This window comes from Prionailurus viverrinus, chromosome E2 (assembly GCF_022837055.1).
Source record: "Prionailurus viverrinus isolate Anna chromosome E2, UM_Priviv_1.0, whole genome shotgun sequence".
Lineage (NCBI taxonomy): Eukaryota > Metazoa > Chordata > Mammalia > Carnivora > Felidae > Prionailurus > Prionailurus viverrinus.
In genome coordinates, this window is record NC_062575.1 from 48,435,051 (window position 1) to 48,456,303 (window position 21,253).

General features: G+C 52.6%; 1 protein-coding gene across 8 annotated transcripts in view; it reads right to left on the minus strand.

The window, feature by feature from the left end:
• The window catches only part of AKT2 (AKT serine/threonine kinase 2), a 65,020-nt gene that overhangs the window by 3,693 nt on the left and 40,074 nt on the right, over nt 1-21,253 (minus strand). For 7 of the 8 annotated variants that reach the window (XM_047835529.1, XM_047835535.1, XM_047835533.1 and 4 more), the window contains 8 exons: nt 17,905-18,033; nt 16,175-16,286; nt 5,826-5,979; nt 5,281-5,412; nt 3,771-3,836; nt 2,696-2,764; nt 1,754-1,876; nt 178-306 (listed from right to left, as the gene is read on the minus strand). In XM_047835529.1, coding sequence (XP_047691485.1) covers nt 178-306; nt 1,754-1,876; nt 2,696-2,764; nt 3,771-3,836; nt 5,281-5,412; nt 5,826-5,979; nt 16,175-16,286; nt 17,905-18,033 — 914 coding nt within the window. Of the gene's footprint in view, nt 1-177; nt 307-1,753; nt 1,877-2,695; nt 2,765-3,770; nt 3,837-5,280; nt 5,413-5,825; nt 5,980-15,554; nt 15,706-16,174; nt 16,287-17,904; nt 18,034-21,253 lie in introns of those variants that run through there. The other variant, XM_047835536.1, reaches the window with a different exon arrangement.

Sequence of the window (21,253 nt, forward strand, 5' to 3'; positions counted from 1 at the left end):
CAGGCAGCGGGGCTGAGAGGGACCCACGGAGGGACATGGCGCTGCCTGCGGCCACGGAGGGCCATCTAAGGAATCGCAGCACGGCCCTCACAGGGTCTGCGCTGGGGAAACCACACGGGTCCGAGGGCCTCTCCTCCCTTGGCCTCGCACGCCCCCGGGACCTCCAGCCTCAGGCACCTCGGGTGCCAGGTACTCGGGCGTCCCACAGAAGGTTTTCATGGTAGCCCCGTCACTGATGCCCTCTTTGCACAGTCCGAAGTCAGTGATCTTGATGTGGCCATCTTTGTCCAGCATGAGGTTTTCCAGCTGTAGGAAAAGTCAACGTATCAGGGACGCGTCTTCCCAGGGTTTCCCACCACCGCTCCTGAACCCCACACACCCTGGCCATTCCCGCGGAGAGCTGTGGCCTGGGGTGGTAGCTGTCGTGCCAAGCCGGGCACCGGGCACACCCCTAGCACAAAGTCAAGCCCGTGAGGCTCAGAGGGAGGCCAGCCCCCAAGGGCAGCTGGAAAAAAGCCAGGCAGAGAGAGATGGGAGCCGGGCTCTGCCCACCGGCTCCCCACAGCGTGGGCTGCAGCGTCCAACTCTCTGAGCAACGCCAGCTTTCTTCCTCCACTTCTTTTAAGTAGGCTCCACACCCAATGTGGGGGTTAAACCCACCACCCCAAGATCAAGAGTCATATGTTCTACCGACTGAGCCAGCCAGGCGCCCCTCTTCCTCGACTTTTAACCAAACTTAACACAAATGGGCAATTTAGTGGGCTTCTGTGTAACCTCTACCAGGCTAAGGGAGAACGTTACCAAGACCCCTAGAACCCTCTAGGGGCCCCTTGCCTGTTATTAACCATCCCCTCAGCTGAGGAAGAACTTTACTCCTTTGCTTTTCTTTAGTTTCCCCACCTACGTACGCACTGTATGTTTAAACAACACAGATCTGGGGCTCCTGGGTGGCTCAGTTGGTTAAGCGTCCGACTTCGGCTCAGGTCATGATCTCGCGGTCCGTGAGTTCGAGCCCCGCATCGGGCTCTGTGTCGACGGCTCGGAGCCTGGAGCCTGCTTCGGATTCTGTGTCTCCCCCTCTCTCTGCCCCACCCCTGCTCATGCTCTGTGTCTCTCTGTCTCTCAATAATAAATAAATGTAGAAAATATGATAAAAAAAATAAAAATAAATAAATAACACAGGTTTGTACGGTCTGTCCTGGCTTCCCCTCAACGTGAGCCTGTGAGCTTGGCACGGCTGCAGGGCTGCGGTTCACTCAGTGACTGCTGTGCAAAGCCCGGCCGCGGGGCGCCACTGCAGTGCGTTCTAGCCGTTCTCCGACAGCGGACACCCGGCTGGCTTCCAGCTCGGGGCGAGCGTGAACAGCGCTGCCGGCAGTGTGCGTGCATCCGTGCTCGGTTCCCACCGTGCATAAACCTGGGGCAAAACGGCTGGCTCACAGGGACGTGTCCACTCGGCTTTGGTGGATTCGGCCAAACTATCTCCTGCGGTGCTTGTACTGATATTACCTCCACCCCCCACCCCTCCCCATTCCCCGCACAGAGGGGTGTGTCCACCAGAGGCTCAGAGAGGCCTGCGGGACCTTAGTGTGGGACAGCCGGCCGGGGGCTAGGCCAGAGGGTGAGTGGACTCGGGAACACCCACAAGTCAGAGCCTCCCTGGAGGGAGAAGTGTGGGCCTGAGGGCACAGGCCTGGCCTCCCCGGTGCGAGCCCCACAGGCGCCACAGGCCAGGAGGCAACCGCACACTCACCTTGATGTCGCGGTACACCACGTCCCGCGAATGCAAATACTCAAGGGCAGAGACGATCTCTGCACCATAGAAGCGGGCTCGCTCCTCCGTGAAGACTCGTTCCCGGGACAGGTGGAAAAACAGCTGCCAGCGGAGGAAGGAGCAAAAAGTCAGATATCGGCCCAGAGGAGCAAGAAATAGGACCCTGCCCCTTGGCCCCCAACACCGAGCCCAGTGACATGGTGACACCTACTCCATGAACCTGCAAGTGACGGCAAGAAGAACCAAGCGAGAGACAGTGAGCAGGGAAAAACTGACGTGAGTAAACGGAGTGAGGCATGAAGAACGAAGGACAGCCAGGAGATGCCAAGGGGAGAGTTAAGTGGGGACAGCATGAGGGGACAGATGAGGGAGGGAGGGGGGTACAGCAAGAAAGCACAGGAACACAAGTCATGAGCAAGTGACAATAAGCTGCGGACCAGTGGGACAGACGAAGCCAACAATGCGGAGCCGGTGAGTGACGCCACACGCAGAAAGCAGGGTGCGGGGGCTGAGGGGCAGGTGGCAGCCCAGGCCTGAGCAACCCAGTCACAACGAGTGGCGGACTCTTCCTGTCAGAACACGGGGGAAGGCGGAGCGCTGGCAGACCCTGCCCCGCACACACTTTCTTGGCAGCCGTTAAGGACGCCCTTTGCCGTTTGGCCGCCCCCCTTCCCACAGCCTCTCCAGGCCTCTCTGGGCCTGCGCGTGCCCCCTGCCCACTGACTCACTAGCTGTGTGAACTTGGGCCAAGCCGCTTAACCTGAGCTTTAGTTTCCTCGCCTGCGAAATGGAGATGGTGACGCCTGCCTCGAGAATGAGGGGACATCCAGCCAGGCCCCCTCTGCCCCCTCTACAATTGCCCTCTGCCTCCCACGATACCTGGGAAGGAGACGTGGGAACATTGACGCGGGCTATGCTCACCTCACCACCGTTGGCGTATTCCATCACGAAGCACAGGCGGTCGTGGGTCTGGAAGGCATACTTCAGTGCCTGGGGAGGGGGGTGGGGGGCAGGAAGGCGGCCAGGGTGGGAGTGGGAAGAAGGCAGGCTCTCTGCGGACTCTGCAGGCACGCTCCCCACCCTGGCAGCCAGGGCTCAAACATCTGCTTCCCCTTTTGGGGTGTGTGAGCGAGCTTGTGGCTCTGAGGGCAGGGAAAGGGTTACTGGGCTGAAGGAGGCTGTCCTCAGCCTTCAGCTAAGCTTCTGAGAGGTGCGGCCAGGGAGATACCCAGTTCTGAGCAACCAGGGCCATTTTACCCCTCTTCTCCACAGTCAGGTTGTAGGTCTGCTGGCTGGAAGCAGGCAGTGGCTTGGGAGCCAACCCCAAAGACAGGATGGACAAATGATGTGCCAGTAAACAGCAGTTCTCAAACTACGCTCTAAGAAGCCCAACAGAAAGTTCCTTAGAGGACCCCGAGTGACCCCTCTGCTCATGACAAGTCTAACTATTCTCTGTCTTCTACATCAAAGTACCTTGTAAAAGTATGAACGGTGTCATGGTTTACTAGGACACTGGACAACAGCTGAGCTAAAGAAATGACCCATCCCATAAGCCATCCTGTATGTGATCCATTTAACTGATGGCTGCTGGCCTTGATGGGAGCCTGTAGCCCAAAAAGGCGTCTCCTCAGACTAAGCTGACAAGCAGCACCAGAATTCATGTCCTTCTAGAATTACATTTAAAAACAGAAACAAAAAAATAACGTTCCCACTTCGACCAGCTGGGCTAAATGCCTCTAACTCATAGAGTAGCCATGCTCTCCCAGAACCATCTTGTAATGTGGGATCATCAGCTGGCTGAAGCCACGAAGCCACCATCTGTGAAGAAGGTGCCACCCCCAGGGTTTGATTCAGGTCATCTGGGGGAGCCCAACAACACCCAGCCCTGGCCACCTGGCTGACACTAAGTCCGTGCTTCATGGCGGCAGGGTTGGGCTCTTTTCCCACATGGCGCACGCAGAGGCCAGGCCCCGCCTGAGAGGGAAATACCACTCACAGTGAGGAATGGGTGCCTGGTGTTCTGGAGGACCCGGCTCTCGGTGACCGTGTGGGCAACTTCATCCTGCAGACAGAGGCTGCGTGAGGGGCTGGGGGGCAACACCACACCTGCCCCCCCGACCCCCGGCCCAACCTAAGGGAGGGGGGAGCAATGCTTTGGTGAAATGCAGTTCTAGTCCTAAACACACACCGAATGGCATGGCGGGAGTGGAATGTTACCATCCTCCGGCCACAAGGGAACGATGGCCCCAGACAAGGCCAATCAATCAGTGGCTCAATCTCAAAGCTATGAGGTGAGAAGTCGCTGGGGACTTTATGAAGGAGGTGACAGACTGCCAATGTTAAAATTAACACCCCTATGGAGGGACAAGCAGGCATTGTTAAGACTCCTGAGGTGATGCCACAGGCAGTGGGAATCCCCACGTATAAATGTTCTTGCTGAAAAAGGGAAGTGGATCTAATGAGGATTCCACCCGCGGCAATGTGTGGTCCCCATAGCGGCTGGCAGCCTGTCGCCTAGGAACTTGGGGAAATGCAGATTCTCAGGCCCCTCCCAGACACTTGGGGGTGGGCCCAGCAGGCCCCCTGGGGCCACTCTAACATGGGCTCAAGTTTGGTTTCTAAACACACAGCAGTCACCCGAGCTGCTAAAAATCCTGACCTGCCTGCGGTTTCCAGACACTGGCTCTTCCCGGGGCAGGGGTTGGTGAGTCTGTCCCTAGGGAACACTTGATAATAATGTCTAAAGACATTTTTGATTGTCACAACTGGGGGGAGGGGGTGCTATTGGCTTTAGGGGTGAAGGCCAGGGTATGGCGACTCATCCTACAGTACACAGGACAGCCCCACAGCAGAGAATGATCTGGCCCCAAATGCCAACAGTGCTGAAGCTCTCGAAGCCTGCCTTGGACCAGGCACATAGGGGGCTGTTCGTTTTGCTGGGGTGAGATCGTTGTTCCATTATAGTCTTTATGATCTTCATCTGTTAAAGACACATACCTAAGTATCTCTGGGTGAAACCATATGACATCTAGAACATGCCTTTAAGATACTCCAGGACAAAAAGGAGGGCAGAGCTAATAAAACAAGACGGGCCAAATGTTGACAATTGTGGAAGCTGGAGGCTGGCTACATGGGAGTCCACAGTATTTATTTTTCTTCTAAAAATTTTGTGCATGTCAGGAATTTTCCATTTTAAAAACTTATTTAAAGAAGGAAAAAAAAAAGAAGAGAATTCCATTCTGGCCCAGCCTCCTAGTGAGAGGCCCTGAGCCAAGCCCCGACCCTCACGGCCTCCCCACAAGCCCTTCATGCCCCAAGAGACCTGCCTGCAGGCCCTGATGACGCCTGCGGGGTGAAGCCCTGTCACACTCCCACCTTAGTCCTCCAGGTGCCCAGAAGGTGGGGTGGGGTGGGCCTCAGGCTCCCCGAAGGCACAGGCGAGCGTGCTGCCCAGTGCGCACTCCCCACCGCAGAGGCCAGCCAGAAGTAGCCCTGGGAGCGCCCACCTTGGCAATGATAACTTCCTTCCGCAGGATCTTCATGGCGTAGTAGCGGCCGCTGGCTTTCTCCCGCACTAGAATCACTTTGCCAAAGGTGCCCTTGCCCAGAAGTTTGAGATAGTCGAAGTCATTCATGGTCTGCCCAGGAGGGGGAGAGAGTGGGGCAGTCGGTGCTTGGCACGTGGCCCACGGGAAGACATTTCAACAAAGAGAAAGGAAACATCGAAGGACGCTGTTGCCAAAACGCTCTGGTGGGAGCAGGAAGGGAGGCTCTGGGCAGTGACTATTTGCTCTGAAGTGGCCTTCAGCCTGGCTCTCCCAGGCAGGGGGCCCCGGGAGGCTCGGATATGGGGGCAGACAGGTCTTCACAACCTCCCGTGATGCGGCTGCCCCTCACCCCAAGTGCACCCATGTAGGCCCATCCCACAGGGCAGTCAGGACACATCCCCGGCTACGCTTTTGTACACACCGTGTGGAAACCAGGGGAGGCAGGGCCAGTGTTGTGCGGGGAGGGGTACTCACAGCCTGGCCACCGGCCCCCCAGCACTTACCACCTTGGCCCGAGCCTTGCTAACTGCCACTTCCATCTCCTCGGCCGCAGAAGGGTCACTGGGGGAGCCACACTTATAGTCCATGGGGTCCTCACCTGGGCCCCGCTGCTTAAGGCTGTTGGCGACCATCTGAATGGCCCGCATCCACTCCTCCCTGTGTGGGGACACATCCAAAGAGCTGTGAATCCTGGGAGCCTGGGCAGGAAGGACTGAGCCCCTACCTCTCCAGTGGGAGCAAATTATCAAACGTCCTGGAAATTTCTTTCTTTCTTTTTTTTTTTTTTTTTAATTTTTAACGTTTATTCATTTCTGAGAAACAAGAGAGAGAGAGCACGAGCAGGGAAAGGGCAGAGAGAGGGAGACACAGACTCCGAAGCAGGCTCCGGGCTCCGAGCTGTCAGCACAGAGCCTGACACGGGGCTCGAAATCACAAACTGCGAGATCATGACCTGAGCTGAAGTCGGACGCTCAATCGACTGAGCCACCCAAGGCGCGCCAAAAGCCCTGCAAATTTCTGACGAGATCTGTCTGAGCCAAGGGAAGCCGATGGAACAGGACTGCAATTTTACAGATTTTCTGGCTGCAGAGGGTAAGAGAGGGCAAGAACAGAATAAGGACAGAGACCATCTATGTCCCAGGAGTGGCCTGGCCCGAGCACCACTTGAAGTCAGGCAGCAATTAAATGACCAAAGAAGGAGACCACCTTTCTTCACAGCCACCTTGAAAATGAACCACCACCCTGAGCCTGGGATAAGAGAGAGACAGTGCTCCTAGGGATTCCTCCAGAACAACCTCAAGCACAATGTTTTGTAAAAGCAAACCAGGAGTAAGAGGAAGAATTCATCGGCCAAAGAAAGCTGAAGATCTCATAAGGCAAGATCCCTGGAGGGGGTTGTCTGCCAGGAGGGTGCAGGGACAGAGGTTCCTGGTGGGGCAGGGACGCAGAACAGAAGGTTGCGGACCGGGAAGCAGGTCCCAGCAAAAGGGAGCTTGGTTTGAGAGTAACTATTTCTGTCACTCGTGATTTAGAATTTGTTCGGAAATAACCTTCTTTTGATACCTACTTTCTGTCTCTAGAAAGGGAAAATATATCTAGGGAAAAAAAGTAAAAATGACCAGAGACCACAAAAAAGAAACCAGGAGGCTGAAAGATACATTTCCGTACCCCTCCCATTTCTGAACCCACCACACAATTTCAGGTGGTTCGACCCAATAGAAGTTGAACCCCCTATGGATTTTGCTTATGTCTACAAAACAGCCACATGAATAGGGAGAAAAACATAATGTTCACAAAGAATGAGAAAACTCAAAAAGCACAAAGAGGCAACCTCCCAAATTACAGCAATTTAATAAGCCTCAATGCAGGACGCCTGGGTGGCGCAGTCGTTTAAGTGTCCAACTCTTTTTTTTTTTTTTTTCAATGTTTATTTATTTTTGGGACAGAGAGAGACAGAGCACGAATGGGGGAGGGGCAGAGAGAGAGGGAGACACAGAATCGGAAACAGGCTCCAGGCTCTGAGCCATCAGCCCAGAGCCTGACGCGGGGCTCGAACTCAAGGACCGCGAGATCGTGACCTGGCTGAAGTCGGACGCTTAACCGACTGCGCCACCCAGGCGCCCCAAGTGTCCAACTCTTGATCTGGGCTTGGGTCATGATCTCACAGTTCGTGAGTTTGAGCCCTGCATTGGGCTCTGTCTGAGCTGACGGCGCGGAGCCTGTTCGGGGTTCTGTCTCTCCTTCTCTCTGCCCCTCCCCTGCTTGTGTGCGCTCTTGCTCTCTCTCAAGATAAATCAATAAACTGAAAAAAAATTTTTTAGGGGCTCCTGGGTGGCTCAGTCGGTTAAGCGTCCGACTCTGGCTCAGGTCATGATCTCACGGTTTGTGAGTTCGAGGCCCGCGTCGGGCTCTATGCTGACAGCTCAGAGCCTGGAGCCTTCTTCGGATTCTGTGTCTCGCTCTCTCTCTGCCCCTCCCCTGCTCACGCTCTGTCTCTGTCCCAAAAATAAAACATTAAAAAAACATTTAAAAAAAAAAAAAAGAAAAAAAAGTTTTAGATAAGCCTCAGTGAGATCAGCCAGTCAGCCACACATCTTCCAGAATCACCCCCAGCCCCAGGCAGCAGGTGAAACTGTTCCTGCACACCCGAGGCACCGAGGCCCCTGGCCAGTGTCACGCACAGTGCAAGTGGCCTGAGAAGTTGGAACCACCTTGCTGGGCTGCACTCAGTCTCTGCTTCCTCACATACTGACAGCCCCCAGCGACTACAGTCCACCAGTCCTGTGGCACCAATGTCCCCAGGTTCTGACGCTGCTGGAATCCGGGTGCATTTTAGTCGGTGGCCTATCTCAATTTAGGTGGGCACTGCTTTTGCTTGGTATTCTATAAAAACCCAGTGTGTCTCTGGGTGACGGCACCTGGGACCGAATGGAGGGTGGCAACAGTACTGTGCTCGCCAGCTGGCCAGCCGTTGGGAGCTGCAGAGAACGCACATGAAACATCTATGCAAGGAGACCCCCTGTAGCTCCTAGGAAGGAGGAGGCAGATCCATGTGTGGGCTTGGGGTGACCGGAGATACCTTAACGGAAAAAAGAAGGTGCAGAACAGTGCGGAGGGGCACCTGGGTGGCTCAGTCCGTTGGGTGTCTGACTCTTGACTTCGGCTCAGGTCATGATCTCACGGTTCATGAGTTCAAGCTCCTTGTTGGGCTCTGTGCTGACAGCGCAGAGCCTGCTTGGGATTCTGTCTCCCTCTCTCTGCCCCTTCCCTGCTTGATCTCGATCTCTCTCTCTCTCTCTCTCTCCCTCCCTCCCTCTCCCTCTCTCAAAATAAAATAAAAATAAACTTAAAAAAAAAAGAACAGTGTGGAATGTGACACTACTGGAGGTAGAAAAGAGGGATTGACGCACAGACACGTGTATGCACACCAGCACGAACACCTCTGGAAGGACGCCGACGCAGGGCCCTGGCTGCCTCCAGGGAGGGGAGCTGGGAGTCAGGGGCAAGAAGAGTCTGATTCCACTGTCCCCCGATTACAAACACTCCCAGGCCACTCACCCTTCCTTGTGCATTACAGATAGGGAAACGGAGGCACAGATTTAAAAAACAAAATTCAGGAAAAACACAAGTCGGTGCTCTGAGCCTGGTAGCTGGAATCACAGAGGGCCCGTGACCTTTGAGAGCCGAAGGGCAGGGCTGTTCTCGCTTGATCCACGACCTGGTCTGAACCGAGTCATCACCAAGCCCAGAGGTACCAGTTCACACCTGGAAGCTCGGAGTCTCAACATGGCCTTGCTCACAGGAGATTATGCTTCAGAAGGCAGAGGTGTGAATGTTGCCAGCACAAACATTAAGGGCTGGCACACTGGCCCTCCCGAGGCCGAGCCCGGGGGCCCCAGAGCCCATGTTCGTCAGTCCCATGAAGGCAGGGATCTTGTCTGTTTGGACGTGGGTGGGTACTCAGGTGGTATCTGGGGAATGAGTGAGCAAGGCAGCCGAAGTTCAAGTGACCCCAGACCCGGGGCACATGGAGCCCCGATGCACACGCACGCAGAGCAACACTGGCTTCTTCCCTCTCTGAGCCAATGTCTCAGGCTGCCATTTCTCAACTTGTTTTAACCCATGACCTCTCTGGAACAAATTACGGTGTAAATCCCTATCCCCACATTAATATTTCTCTTTTCCAAAGAAATGGGGCAGTGGGTGGGGGGCACATCCTACGATCTGCTTTATCAGATCACGACTGTCCTCTTAGAAGTTTTTAAATGTTGACTTATGGTGTAAGACCATGGATTGAAAAAAACAAATCACCAATCTCCTAAGAAACACACTAAATATATTAAAAAGAAAAAAATACACATATAGCTCACGTACAGAGATCTTGAGGGACTGTCACATGAGTAAAGCAAGTTAAAGGGGCACCTGGGTGGCTCAGTTGGTTGAACCACCGACTCTTGATTTTGGCTCAGGTCACGGTCCCAGGGTCGTGGGGTCAAGCCCCAAGTTGGGCTGCTCGCTGAGCGTGGAGCCTACTTAAGATTCATATTCTCCCTTCTCTCTCTCTCTCTGTTCCGGTCCCTCCCCCACTCGCTATCTCTCTTTAAAAAAACAAAACCAAAAGGCAAGGTAAAGACAAAGATGCAGAGTGTGCCATCATCTCTGTTCGTAAGGGGGGAGAACACAGTCCATCGACAGAAGCCGGGTAAAGAAATGACACATCCCCGGCAGGGAGCACCAGAGGCAGCTGGAAGGAGCCTCTCTGGGCTGCACAGCTGGTGGCAAGGAGCACGGGCCTCAGAGCAGCACAAGCCGGGGCTCGAACAGCCGCTCCGCCACCAGGGCGAGCTCACCCCTCCTTTCTCGGGAGACCAGGCACGCTGAGGCGCGGGTGAGCTGCTGCGCACAGGGCACAGCACACAGAAGTGCCGGCCCCAAGGAAGGTGTCAAAGACGCCGGGGGAGGCCTGTCCCATCCACCCTGGCTCACACCGTCCAGCCCCACAGGGAGCCAAAGAACCCCCAGAGATGTAGGAGGTTGTTCAGGGGTAACTGGGGCTCTCCCGCTACCGGACAAGCCCCCGATCCTGTTCCAACTGGGCCAAGACTGCAAGGTTGCGGCACAGAATTCCAGAGAAAAAGCAAGGGCCTCCGTCCAGGATACTCCTTAAGGGTTTGCAACATGGTGTCTGGGGCAGAGGGGAGCTGCCACCCACAGCTGGGGCCGCCGTGCTTCCACTCCTCAAAGGAGAGCCCCCAGGGGAACCGACCCCCTTTCCCCAGAGACACGATGAAAAAAATAAAAGCTCCACAGACACCAGCTCATTCCATACTCATCAAGAACACCGGAGGGGGGCGGGCATTTCTGATAAAACCGAGGCACAGAGCGGTGGAGTCACTTGTGGGGGTCACACAGCCAGGAGGGGGCCAAGCAGAGACTCGCAGCCAGGCCCCTACACCTCTTCTGGCGCCACGCTACCACTCCCTGCTGACAGTTACAGGTTCCTTCCCAGAGGAGACCCAGGGGGTCACACGGGGCGCTCTGGCAGGAAGACTCAGGGGACACAAAGCCGGGAGCCCAGGAGTGGAGTGAGGGCAAGCCGCCCCTTGGGAGTTCTGACAGGATCAGATTTCTGTTTTAAGTCTGCAGCTGCCATGGGCTGCGGATTGGGGGCAGGGAGAAGCAGCATCAGGGGGCTAGGGCTGTCCTCAGGACAAAGTGCCCGGTGGCAGAGGGGACAGAAGAGAGAAAAGGCACCAGCAAGTGCAATTCCACGGGAGGAGCCCGGCCCAGACGCGTCCTCCTTTGTTCCTCACCACAGCCAAGGACCTGAGCTCCGCTACAAGACGGGGCACAGCACTGGTCAGACTCTGCAACCCGGGCCCAGCCCCACGCTACTCTGCTGAGCGGCACCAGAGACACCCCAGAGGAAAGCCCACTGAACCGCAGGTGGCAGGCCTGTCCTCAGCGCAGCTTCAGAAGAGCCGACAGCCTGGCCCACGGCAGACGGGGGGCCTCTCTCCCTCACCAGGGACCCCCTCTGATCCAGAGAGACCCTGATAGCTGGAGGGCCTCTGGGGTCCCCTTCTGTTTAGACACCCTCAGATTGGCTGCCTGGCAGGGAAAATCCACGCCTTTAAGCTCTCCTCTCCTTTGTCCTCCACCTCTGTGTGTCTCAGTTTCACTACCAATATCCCTGGAAATGCTGTGAGGATAAACTGAGTTAATATATGTAAAGACTTTAGAACACGGGTGCCTGGCTGGCTCAGTCAGTTAAGTGTCTGACTCCTGATCTCACCTCAGGTCATGATCTCACAATTTGTGGGATCGAGCCCCATGTCAGGCTCCACACTGATACCATGGAGCCTGCTTGGGATTCTCTCTCTCCCTCTTTCTCTGCTCCTCCTGCACAGGTGCTCTCTGAATGAATGAATGAATGAATGAATGAATGAATGAATGAATGAAGCAACTCACCCCCTTAAAAATAATACTTTAAAACCGAGTCTGGCTCAATAGAGAATTAGTTTTAATTATTCTTTTAACTCACTCAACAAACACTTACTGAACACCTACTTATGTTCCTGACAGAAATACATAAATAGAAAGTGTCACAGCTGGTAGACAGGTGCTATGAAGAAAAATAAAGCAGGAGAAGAACAGCAGAGTCATGGCGGGCAAGGCAGGACACTCTGAGAAGGTGGCATTTGAGCAGAGACCTCATGAAGCTAAGGAGAGAACCGTAATGATACCTGGGAGAAGAGGTTTCTAAGCAGAGGGAATAGTAAGTGCAAAGGACCTGAGGCAGAAGTGTGTATGGCATGTTTAAGGAATAGCAAAGAGACCGCTGTGGCTGAAAGTGAGGGGGAACTAGCAGTAGGAAATGATTCTGGAGAGGAGACCAGATCATGTAGCACTTTGCAGAATATGGCATAGACTCTGGAGTTCACTCCCAGTGGGATTAAAAGCCACTCAGAGTTCTAAGCAGAGAAATTACATTTATCTTAGTGATTTACATTAAGAAGATCATAATAACATGATGCATTATTATGTATACCTGCTAAGACCAAAGATCTGCCAACTTCTCCTATAAAGGGCCAAATAGTAAATATTTTAGGCTTCACAGGCCACCTGGTCTCTGGTACAACTATTCAACTCTGCAATAGTAGGGCAAAAGCAGCCATAGACAGTTTGCAAATGAATGGATGTGGCATGTTCCGATAAAACTTTCTTTGTAAAAACAGGAGGCTGGGCCGTGGTTTGCCAGCCCTGATTTCCAGTATACAGAAAATATAAGCAGAGAGGAACAAAGTAAACAATGCCAAAAAGCAGTAAGATAACACATCCAGAGTGCGAGACATTCTACAAGACAGTTTCCCCAGCTTGTTTAAAAAAAAAAAAGGGGGGGGTGGGGGTGGGGGAGAGCAAAGACGGAAGACAGGGCTGAATGAGGTTAAAACAGGCCAAAGAGACAACATGTACCTTGAGCGAATCCTGGTTTGAAAAACATTTTGCGGACAACGGGGAAATTCCAGTAGACATGGATACGGACAGATTGGTAAATACTATACTATGAACGGTCACCTGGGTGTGGTAATGGCATCATGATTCTGTAGGAGAAGGTCAGAGGTCTGCTGACGTATTAAGGAGCAAAGCGTCATGAGATATGTATGCATGGAAGTTCACAGTTTAGCATAAAACAAAGCCACATGAGGCAAACCTGGCAAATGGCTGGATTGCTGAGTCTAGGAACTGTAGGGTATCTGGACGTTCATTTCTTGCACTAGTCTTCCCACTTTCCTGTACATCTGATACAAGATGGCGGGGATGCAGGGGAATCTTGGGGAAGGCAGGAGAGGCTACCAGGAGCCCAGAGAGCAGGCTGTTTCAACATCTAGACAACATCAGTGGCCAGTATGGCCGTCGCTGGCCCTCCCCTGCCACCTCTCCCCAGGCTCAGGCCTATGTGGGGCAGGCCAGTGAGGATAGCCACAAATGAGCACCCTCCTCTTGCTAGCTCACACGTCCCGCAGGGTTAAGGTCAGGCACCTGGAGTCTGGTCTCAGAGCAGCCCCAGATTTCTCTCCAGCAGCAACAGTGGCACGTGCTAAGAAAAGGAGCCAGGTGAGGGCTGTCCACCCACCCCTTCCCAGTCCTGGTAAAGGGATTCTTCCCGACGCTAAACAGCACAGAATCCCACTGAAATGGAGACTGGAGCCACCAAAATGCTTTGCCGGCTCCCCACTGCTCCTTTTCCAGGCTTGCAAACTGTGTGCCAGGTACTGCTGAATCAAGGGTTTCCTGTTTATCATCCCCCTGAATCTTTTAGCAACCTTGTGACAAACCCCAATTAATTCACGGCCTGCCAAGCCCTGGGGAGGATCTCCAACTGGAGTCCAGGACCTGGCTGAGCTCCACTTCCCCTCTTCCAAGACCCCTGACCCTGGATTCTTTAGTGACACAGAACCCACTGTGGTCCCTGTGATGACAAGCTGTCTCACTTCCCGGCCTTTGCATATACTGGTCCCCTTTCCTTGAGTCACCTTCCCCTTCTTACCCGACACCTTCCGACACCCAGGCCCTATATATCTAATGGTCTCGGTCTGCTTTTAGGGCAGTCCACGGTTTCTGTCCCCAGCTTTCAAGAGAGTAACACCTCACGGCCCAAGATGGGAGGTAGTTCTGTTGCCTTCAGCAGAGCAGGTGTATTTTTAACTTTGGGAAGCTACGCACTGACAATTAATTATAATACATATTGTGGAAACACGTCTTATGATATTGTTTTGTGTGTGCTCTAGATATGCACTGTCCAAGAGGGGGGTGACCAGGGCGCCTGGGTGGCTCAGTCGGTTAAGCGTCCGACTTCAGCTCAGGTCATGATCTCAAGGTTTGTGGGTTCGAGCCCTGCGTCGGGCTCTGCGCTGAGTGTGGAGACTGCTTGGGATTTTCTCTCTCCCCCTCCCCCACTCGTGCACACGCTCAGTAAATAAATAAATAAATACTTAAATATTTAAATAAATGTTCCATTTCTCGGCTGCACTAGACACATTCCATGTTTTAAAACCTCAACAGGACCTGTGACTACTGGCCACCCTCTTAGACACCACAGGTACTGAAATCTTCTATCATGGCAGAAACTTCTCGTGGACGGCACTGTTTTAATGGGTTCACTGGAGGGTTAGCTGAAGCCACACCCACGCGACAAGCCAAAGGAGTGTTTCTCAAAGTGAGTCCCAAAGGGACAAAGGTGGGGAGAAAGAGATTTGCGATGCATTACAAAGGCCCAAGCTCCCTCATACATGAAGAGCTTCCAAAAACAAGAAAAAGACCAACTATGCAACAGAAACATAAGCAAAGGATATGAACAGACAGTTCAGAAAGGGAAACTCACGTGGCTCCTGAACACGGGAAGAGAATGCTCAAGCTCACCCACAGAGAGAAAAAGGCCAGTGAAAACCACCTTATGGTGCCATTTCCCACTGATCGGACTGGTAAAAATCTAAACGTTTGAAAACAAAAGGCTGTGGGGACACTCTGAGATATCACGTAAGAGAATCACTTCTCAAAATCACAAGAGCATATTCCCGGTGACCCAGGAATCCCAAATCTAAGAATTCCTTTTACGGATTCACCCGCACATGTATCATGCGAGATAAGCACAAGGTACTTCGCCGCAGCACCGCCTATGATGAGCCGAAGCCCGGAAATATTCACCAATCACCACTCATAAAAAACTGCTAGGTGACCTTGGGGACATACGTGTGCAGCTGTTTAAAAGAGAAACTAAATGGCGAGCCTGGGTGGCTCAGTTGTTAAGCGTCCGACTCTTGATTTCAGCTCAGGTCGTGATCCCTGGGTCATGGGATGGAGCCCCGCAATGGGCTTGCACTGAGCGTGGAGACTGCTTAAGATTCTCTCTCTCTGCCCCTCTCCCCGACCCTGCGTGCTCTCTCTCTCTCAAACGAAAACCAAACCCAATACAGCAGCTGCGGTGGCTCTCTATATCTCGGAGCAGAAAGATTCCCTAATATACGTTAAGTAAAAAAGCAAGTTCTGAGTACAATGCTACCTTTTGTGTAAAAAGAACCAAGCAGGGGAGCCAGACCAGAGCAGGGTGCAAAAGTCTCCCTGAATGAGCTCGTCCACCCATGAAGCTCTCCGAGGACACAGGACAAGAGCAGTTAACCCGAGGGCAGGGGTGGGGGTGGACAGGGCAGAAGTGAGAGAAACCTCCTTACACTGTTTGATTTTGGAACTAGGTAAATCTGTATCGTCTCTTCTGATGATTAAATTGATCTTTTTTAACACTGGCTCTCTGGACCAGCTGCTTCAAAATCAATGGCGATGCTCATTAAAAATGCAGCTCCCTTGGGGCGCCTGGGTGGCTCAGTCGGTTGAGCATCCGACTTCGGCTCAGGTCATGATATCGCAGTTTGTGGGTTCGAGCCCCGCGTCGGGCTCCGTGCTGACGGCTCAGAGCCTGGAGCCTGCTTCGGATTCCGTGTCTCCCTCTCTCTCTGACCCTCCCCCGCTCATGCTCTGTCTCTCTGTCAAAAATAAATAAGACATTAAAAAAAAAAAAATTAAAAATGCAGCTCCCCAACCCTCCAGGGATCTGCAGCCAACGAGAGACCCTGAAGTAGGCCCAAAGCTCCGTACTGTTAAGCACTGCCCATGATCCCAATGCACGCTCCAGTCTAAGAATACAGAATGAGGTCTGCAGACTAAGAACCCCTGCTCTTTCTAGCTCTCAGAAGAGCTGAGACCGGAAACTCCTAGGCAGGGGGCCCAGGAGCCCTCCTCCTCACACTAGGCCTGGCCACTCTCGAAGGGTGGCTACACAAAGGCCCACACTTGCCTCTCGTCTGGAGAGTCTACGTGGAAGGTCCTCTCAATGACAGTGGTCCACTGTAGGCAGCGTATGACGAAGGTGTTGGGCCGTGGTCTCTCAGTCTTCATCAGCTGGCACTCTGCAGGCAGAGAGAGGACAGAGGCAGGAAGGTGAGGGAACAGCCCTGCCGGCCTGCAGCCCACAATTCCCGAGCCACCTTCCTGTTGTATGCCAGATGGTGTGGAGATACGTTACTGACTGAGTCAGCCCTGGCCTTGTCCCTACGGGGCTCCAGGTCCAGTGTGTGTCAGGGAAGACAGCTCAGTGGTCATGGGGGAAGCCCAGGAGGCAGCCGACCTAGCAGAGAACTCAGGCATATCCCAGAGGAAGGGGCATCTCTGCACCGAGCCCTCAAGCCGAAAGGAATGTAGTCAGTTGTGCAGAAGGGCGCGTTGTATACAGAAGCCCAGAGGTAAAGAGTCCAGCACAGTGAGGGAATGGTAAATTCTGCACTAGATGTGAGGAGGGGAGGAGAGAGGGCCAGACTGCAGAGCTTGGGGGGTGTGGTGACGAACCTCGACTTTGGCTTGAGGGCAAAAGGGAGCCATGAAAGGCTTTCAATAGGGGAGGGACATGAAGAGATTTAGACAGATCCCGCTAGCTGCCTTGCAGACAGTGACAGAAGGGAGACTGGGAGCCTGGGGAAGAGGCCGGGACTATGGCAGAGTGGGGCCACTAGGATGAGGCCCAGATCTCTGGCCTGCACACTAGGAGGCAATAGGGCCCTCCCTGAGATAGAGACAGGGTAGATGGAGTTGGGGAAGGGGAGACTCGAAGGCCAGTTTGGGACACGGTGGGTGAGACGGACCTAGAGAACATCCAGGGAGAAACACACAGGAAGCTTCTCAGGATAGGCTGGCAGTTCAGGTGAAAAACTGGTGCAGGGCATAGCCACATCAGAGTCACCAAACCGCAGGGAAAGTGACCGAGACAGGCTCTTAGCAGGACAGAGAGGGAACTAGAATTGGCTTCAGAGAGCATAGGTAGGAGCAGACTTGAGGGGTGACGCCGGGCAAGAAGCTGGTGCAGGGAGCCGGTGGGAGAGGACGGTGGTTGGGGCTGAGGAGCTACAGAAGAGATGGGGCTTTCTTTGAAATGTTCTTAGGAGGTGGGACGATGAGGACACGGTGACCAATTAGGTCACCAGGGAAAGAAGGAAGCAGAGGGTCAGGGGCAAGACTGTGGTTCTGCAAGGCCAGGCAAGGGATTTGGGCCGGTCAAGCTTTCCCTGGCCAGGGTCCACTGAAAGGCACCACTTGGGGTACCACAGGGGGGACGGAGGACGTCAAGTCGGCCCTGTGATCGGCTGAGTGGGAAGCCACGCTGTCTTAGGTTAGAGGGACAGAGAAGTGTGCTGTTACCAGAGCACAGGACGCAGGCAGCTGACACCAGCCAGAACCATGGGGCCTGGCCAGCAGACTTAGAAGTGCAGAGGCGTGCTGCCTGGGGCAAGGGGCTGGGGAAATGCCTGGCTTCTCCCTTCTTCCTCCTCCCCACTGGCTACCCGTTCAGCTCTCCCTCCTGAGGCCCAGCTGACACAAAGGTGAGGCAGAGGGGAAGGGTGGGGAAGGGACCCCGAGGGCACGCAGGCCCTTCACAGGCCTGCACCCAACAAAGGCCAACCCCCACGTGCCCCCAGGACCTGCCAGCGGTTCTCTGAGCACCTGAACTCTGGCATGGCGTGCCCTGAGACGCACCTGCGACAGAGAAGTTGTTTAGCGGGGGCAGGGTCTGGTCTGGGGCATCAGGCCGCTCCTTGTATCCAATGAAGGAGCCGTCACTCTTCAGCAGGAAGTACCGGGGCCTCCAGGTCTTGATGTATTCACCTGATCAGAGGCAGGGGGAAGGGAGAGAGGTCAGGGCAGGCTGACAGCACCTCACAAAGGGCACCTGGGTGGGAGGAGGGTTGATGAGAGGGCAGGGAGGAGAAAACCTCCGGGCAGCCCCTGCTGACGCAGACTGGGCGCTGGGCTGGGCCCCAGTGATCCAGAGGTCATGCCTGGCAGGAAGGCGCCTGCTGCAGTGCCCCAGGGCACCAGCTGCCTCAGCGTGTGGCCAGCAGCAAGCCATCCCAGCCATCCTTGCCAGCGCGTGGCACAGTCCCAGGGGAGGCCCAGGCTTCTAAACACACATGCCCTGTGGCCCTGTAAGGCCAAATCCCATGGGCTGGTATTCACCAGGACAGCCGTGCAGGTGGATCAAATGTCACAACACTGTGCCAGGCAGGGTATAACTGTTGCTGTGCCCTCTGAGTGCCCCTTGATTGCCTCCATTTGTTCTAACCACGAATATCCAAGCACCCCACATACACACATCCACACTGCAAGGACCCACTCCTCAGAGGGCTGCTAAGGATTAAAGTAAGATGGTGAGGGGCGCCTGGGTGGCTCAGTCGGCTGGGTGTCTAACTTCAGCTCAGGTCGTGATCCCGTGGTTCATGAGTTCAAGCCCTGGGTCGGGCCTTGTGCTGACAGTTCGGAGCCTGGAGCCTGCTTCGGATTCTGTATCTCCCTCCCTCTGCCCCTCCCCTGCTCTCGGTCTCTCTCTCAAAAATAATATTTAAAAATTTTTTTAAAAAGTAGAAACCCATAAGTCCATCAACTAACGGATAGACAAAACGTGGCATATACATACAACAGGGTATTAGTTATAAAAATTACTAATACATGGATGAACCATAACTTAAGCTAAGTGAAAAGGGCTTATCACAAAGGACCACAAATTATAGAATCCATTTATATAAAATGTCCAGAGTAGACAAATCTATAGGTGAAAAGCAAATTAGTGGCTGCCTAGGACTTGGGAGCAGGGGAGGAGGTAGTCTGGAGGGAGACTGGAGGGAGACTGGAGGGGAATGGCCAAGGGGAAGGGCAGGTTCCTTTTCAGGGTAGCGACAATGCTCTAAAATGGATTGCAATGATGGATACATGACTCTGAATACACTAAAAGCCACTGAACCGTATAAATGGCTGAATTGTATGGTACGCGAATTACAGCCCAAGCTGTTAAAAGAGACGGCAACCATAAAGCATCCAGCTTAGGGCCCAACACACCACAGGAACTCAGCAGATGCTCTGTTATCATCAGTCCACTGTGCAAGCAAGCAAAGACTGCACCAGGCCCTCAACTCCCACGGCGTGATCACAGGATGGGCTCCAAGCCATGTGTGCTGTGTGGCCTCCAATAAGTCACTTCACTTCTCTGAGTCTTTGTCTCCTCTCACGGGGATATTTGTTAATTGGTGACAATGATAAGGTAACATTCTATGCCAGGCACTGTCCTAAGTATATTATGGGTTTTAACTTATTAAATTCCTTCCAGTGTGGATACTAAATGACTCAATGTATATAAAGTTTAAAAAAAAAACAAAAACAAAAAAAAAGCCTAGCAAAAATCCCAAATTCAACAGCACAAAGGAAGGATGATGACCAAGTGGGTTTTATCCCAGCAATGCAAAAGTGGTTCAACATATGAAAATCAATCAACGTAATCTACATTAATCAAATGAGGGGGGGAACCACATGACCATTTTGACTGCTGTATAAAAATATTTGACAAAACCCAATGCCCTTTCATGATAAAAATACTCAGCAAGCTAGGAACAGAAGAGAATTTCCTCCACAGGATAAAGGGCATCTATAAAAAACTCACATCTAACACCATTCAATGATGAAAGACCAAAAACTTTCTCCTTAAACATCAGGAAAAAACAAAGCAGTCTACTGCTTCCACCACTGCTGTTAAACACTGCACTGGAAGTTCTAGCCAGAGAAAAAGAAGAAAAGAAGATAAAAGGCATCAGATGAAAAGGAGTAAGTGAAACGATCTTTATGTGCACATAACATGATTCTATGTATAAGAAATCACAAGGAAGCCACAAAGTAATGATTAGAACTGATAACCTCAACAAGATCAACACAAAAACAACAGCTGTTGTTTCTACACATCACCAATGAACAATCCAAAGAGGAATTTTTTAAAAATTCCATTTATAATAGCACAAGGAGGCAAAAGATGTACATACTAAAACCCACAAAACACTGCTGAAAGAAATTAAAGCCCTAAACAAATACAAAGACATCCTGTGTTCATGGATTGGAAGGCTTCCTATGTTGAGATGGCAATGCTCCCCAAAGCAATCTAGAGTCAACACGGCACCTATCAAAATTCCAACAACCTAGTCTGCAGAAACAGAAAAGCCAATCTTTACATTTACACAGAATTCAAATTCATAGGGCAAAGGGTCTAAAAGAGCCAAAAACAATATTGGGAGATGGGGGGAAGAACAAAGTAAAAGAACTCACGCCTCCCAATTTCAAAACTTACTACAAAGCTACAGTCATCAGTCAGTATGGCCTAAGGATAAACATATAGACCAATGGAATAGAACTGAAAGTCAAAAAATAAACCCACATATCTATGGCCAATCGATTTTCAGCCAGAGTGCTAAGACTAGTCCATGGGGAAAAAAACAGTCTCTTCAACAAATGGTGTGGGACAACTGGAGACTCACATGCAAAAGAACAGAACTGGACCCCAGCCTCACACATTATACTATATACAAAAATTAACTCAACATGGATCTACTTAAAGATAAGAGCTAAAATGGTAAACTCTCAGAAGAATACATGAAACAAGTCTTCACGACCCTGGATTTGGCAATGAATTCTTAGATATGACACCAGAAGAACTAGAAATAAAAGAAAAAAACTAAGGGGCGCCTGGGTGGCACAGTCGGTTAGGCAGCTGATTCTTGATCTCGACTCAGATAATGATCTCACAGTTTGTGAGTGTGTGCCCCTCATCGGGCTCTGCATTGATGGCGTGGAGCCTACTTAGGATTCTGTCTCTCCTTTTCTCTGCCCCTCAACTGCTTGTGTGTGTGTGCATGTGTGTGTGCGCATGCGCGCTCTCTCTCTCTCTCTCTCTCTCTCTCTCTCTCTCTCTCTCTCTCCAAAGAAATAAACTTAAAAAAAAAATTAAGTGGATCATTAAAAATAAAAGTTCTGGGGAGCCTGGGTGGCTCAGTCAGTTGGATGTCTCACC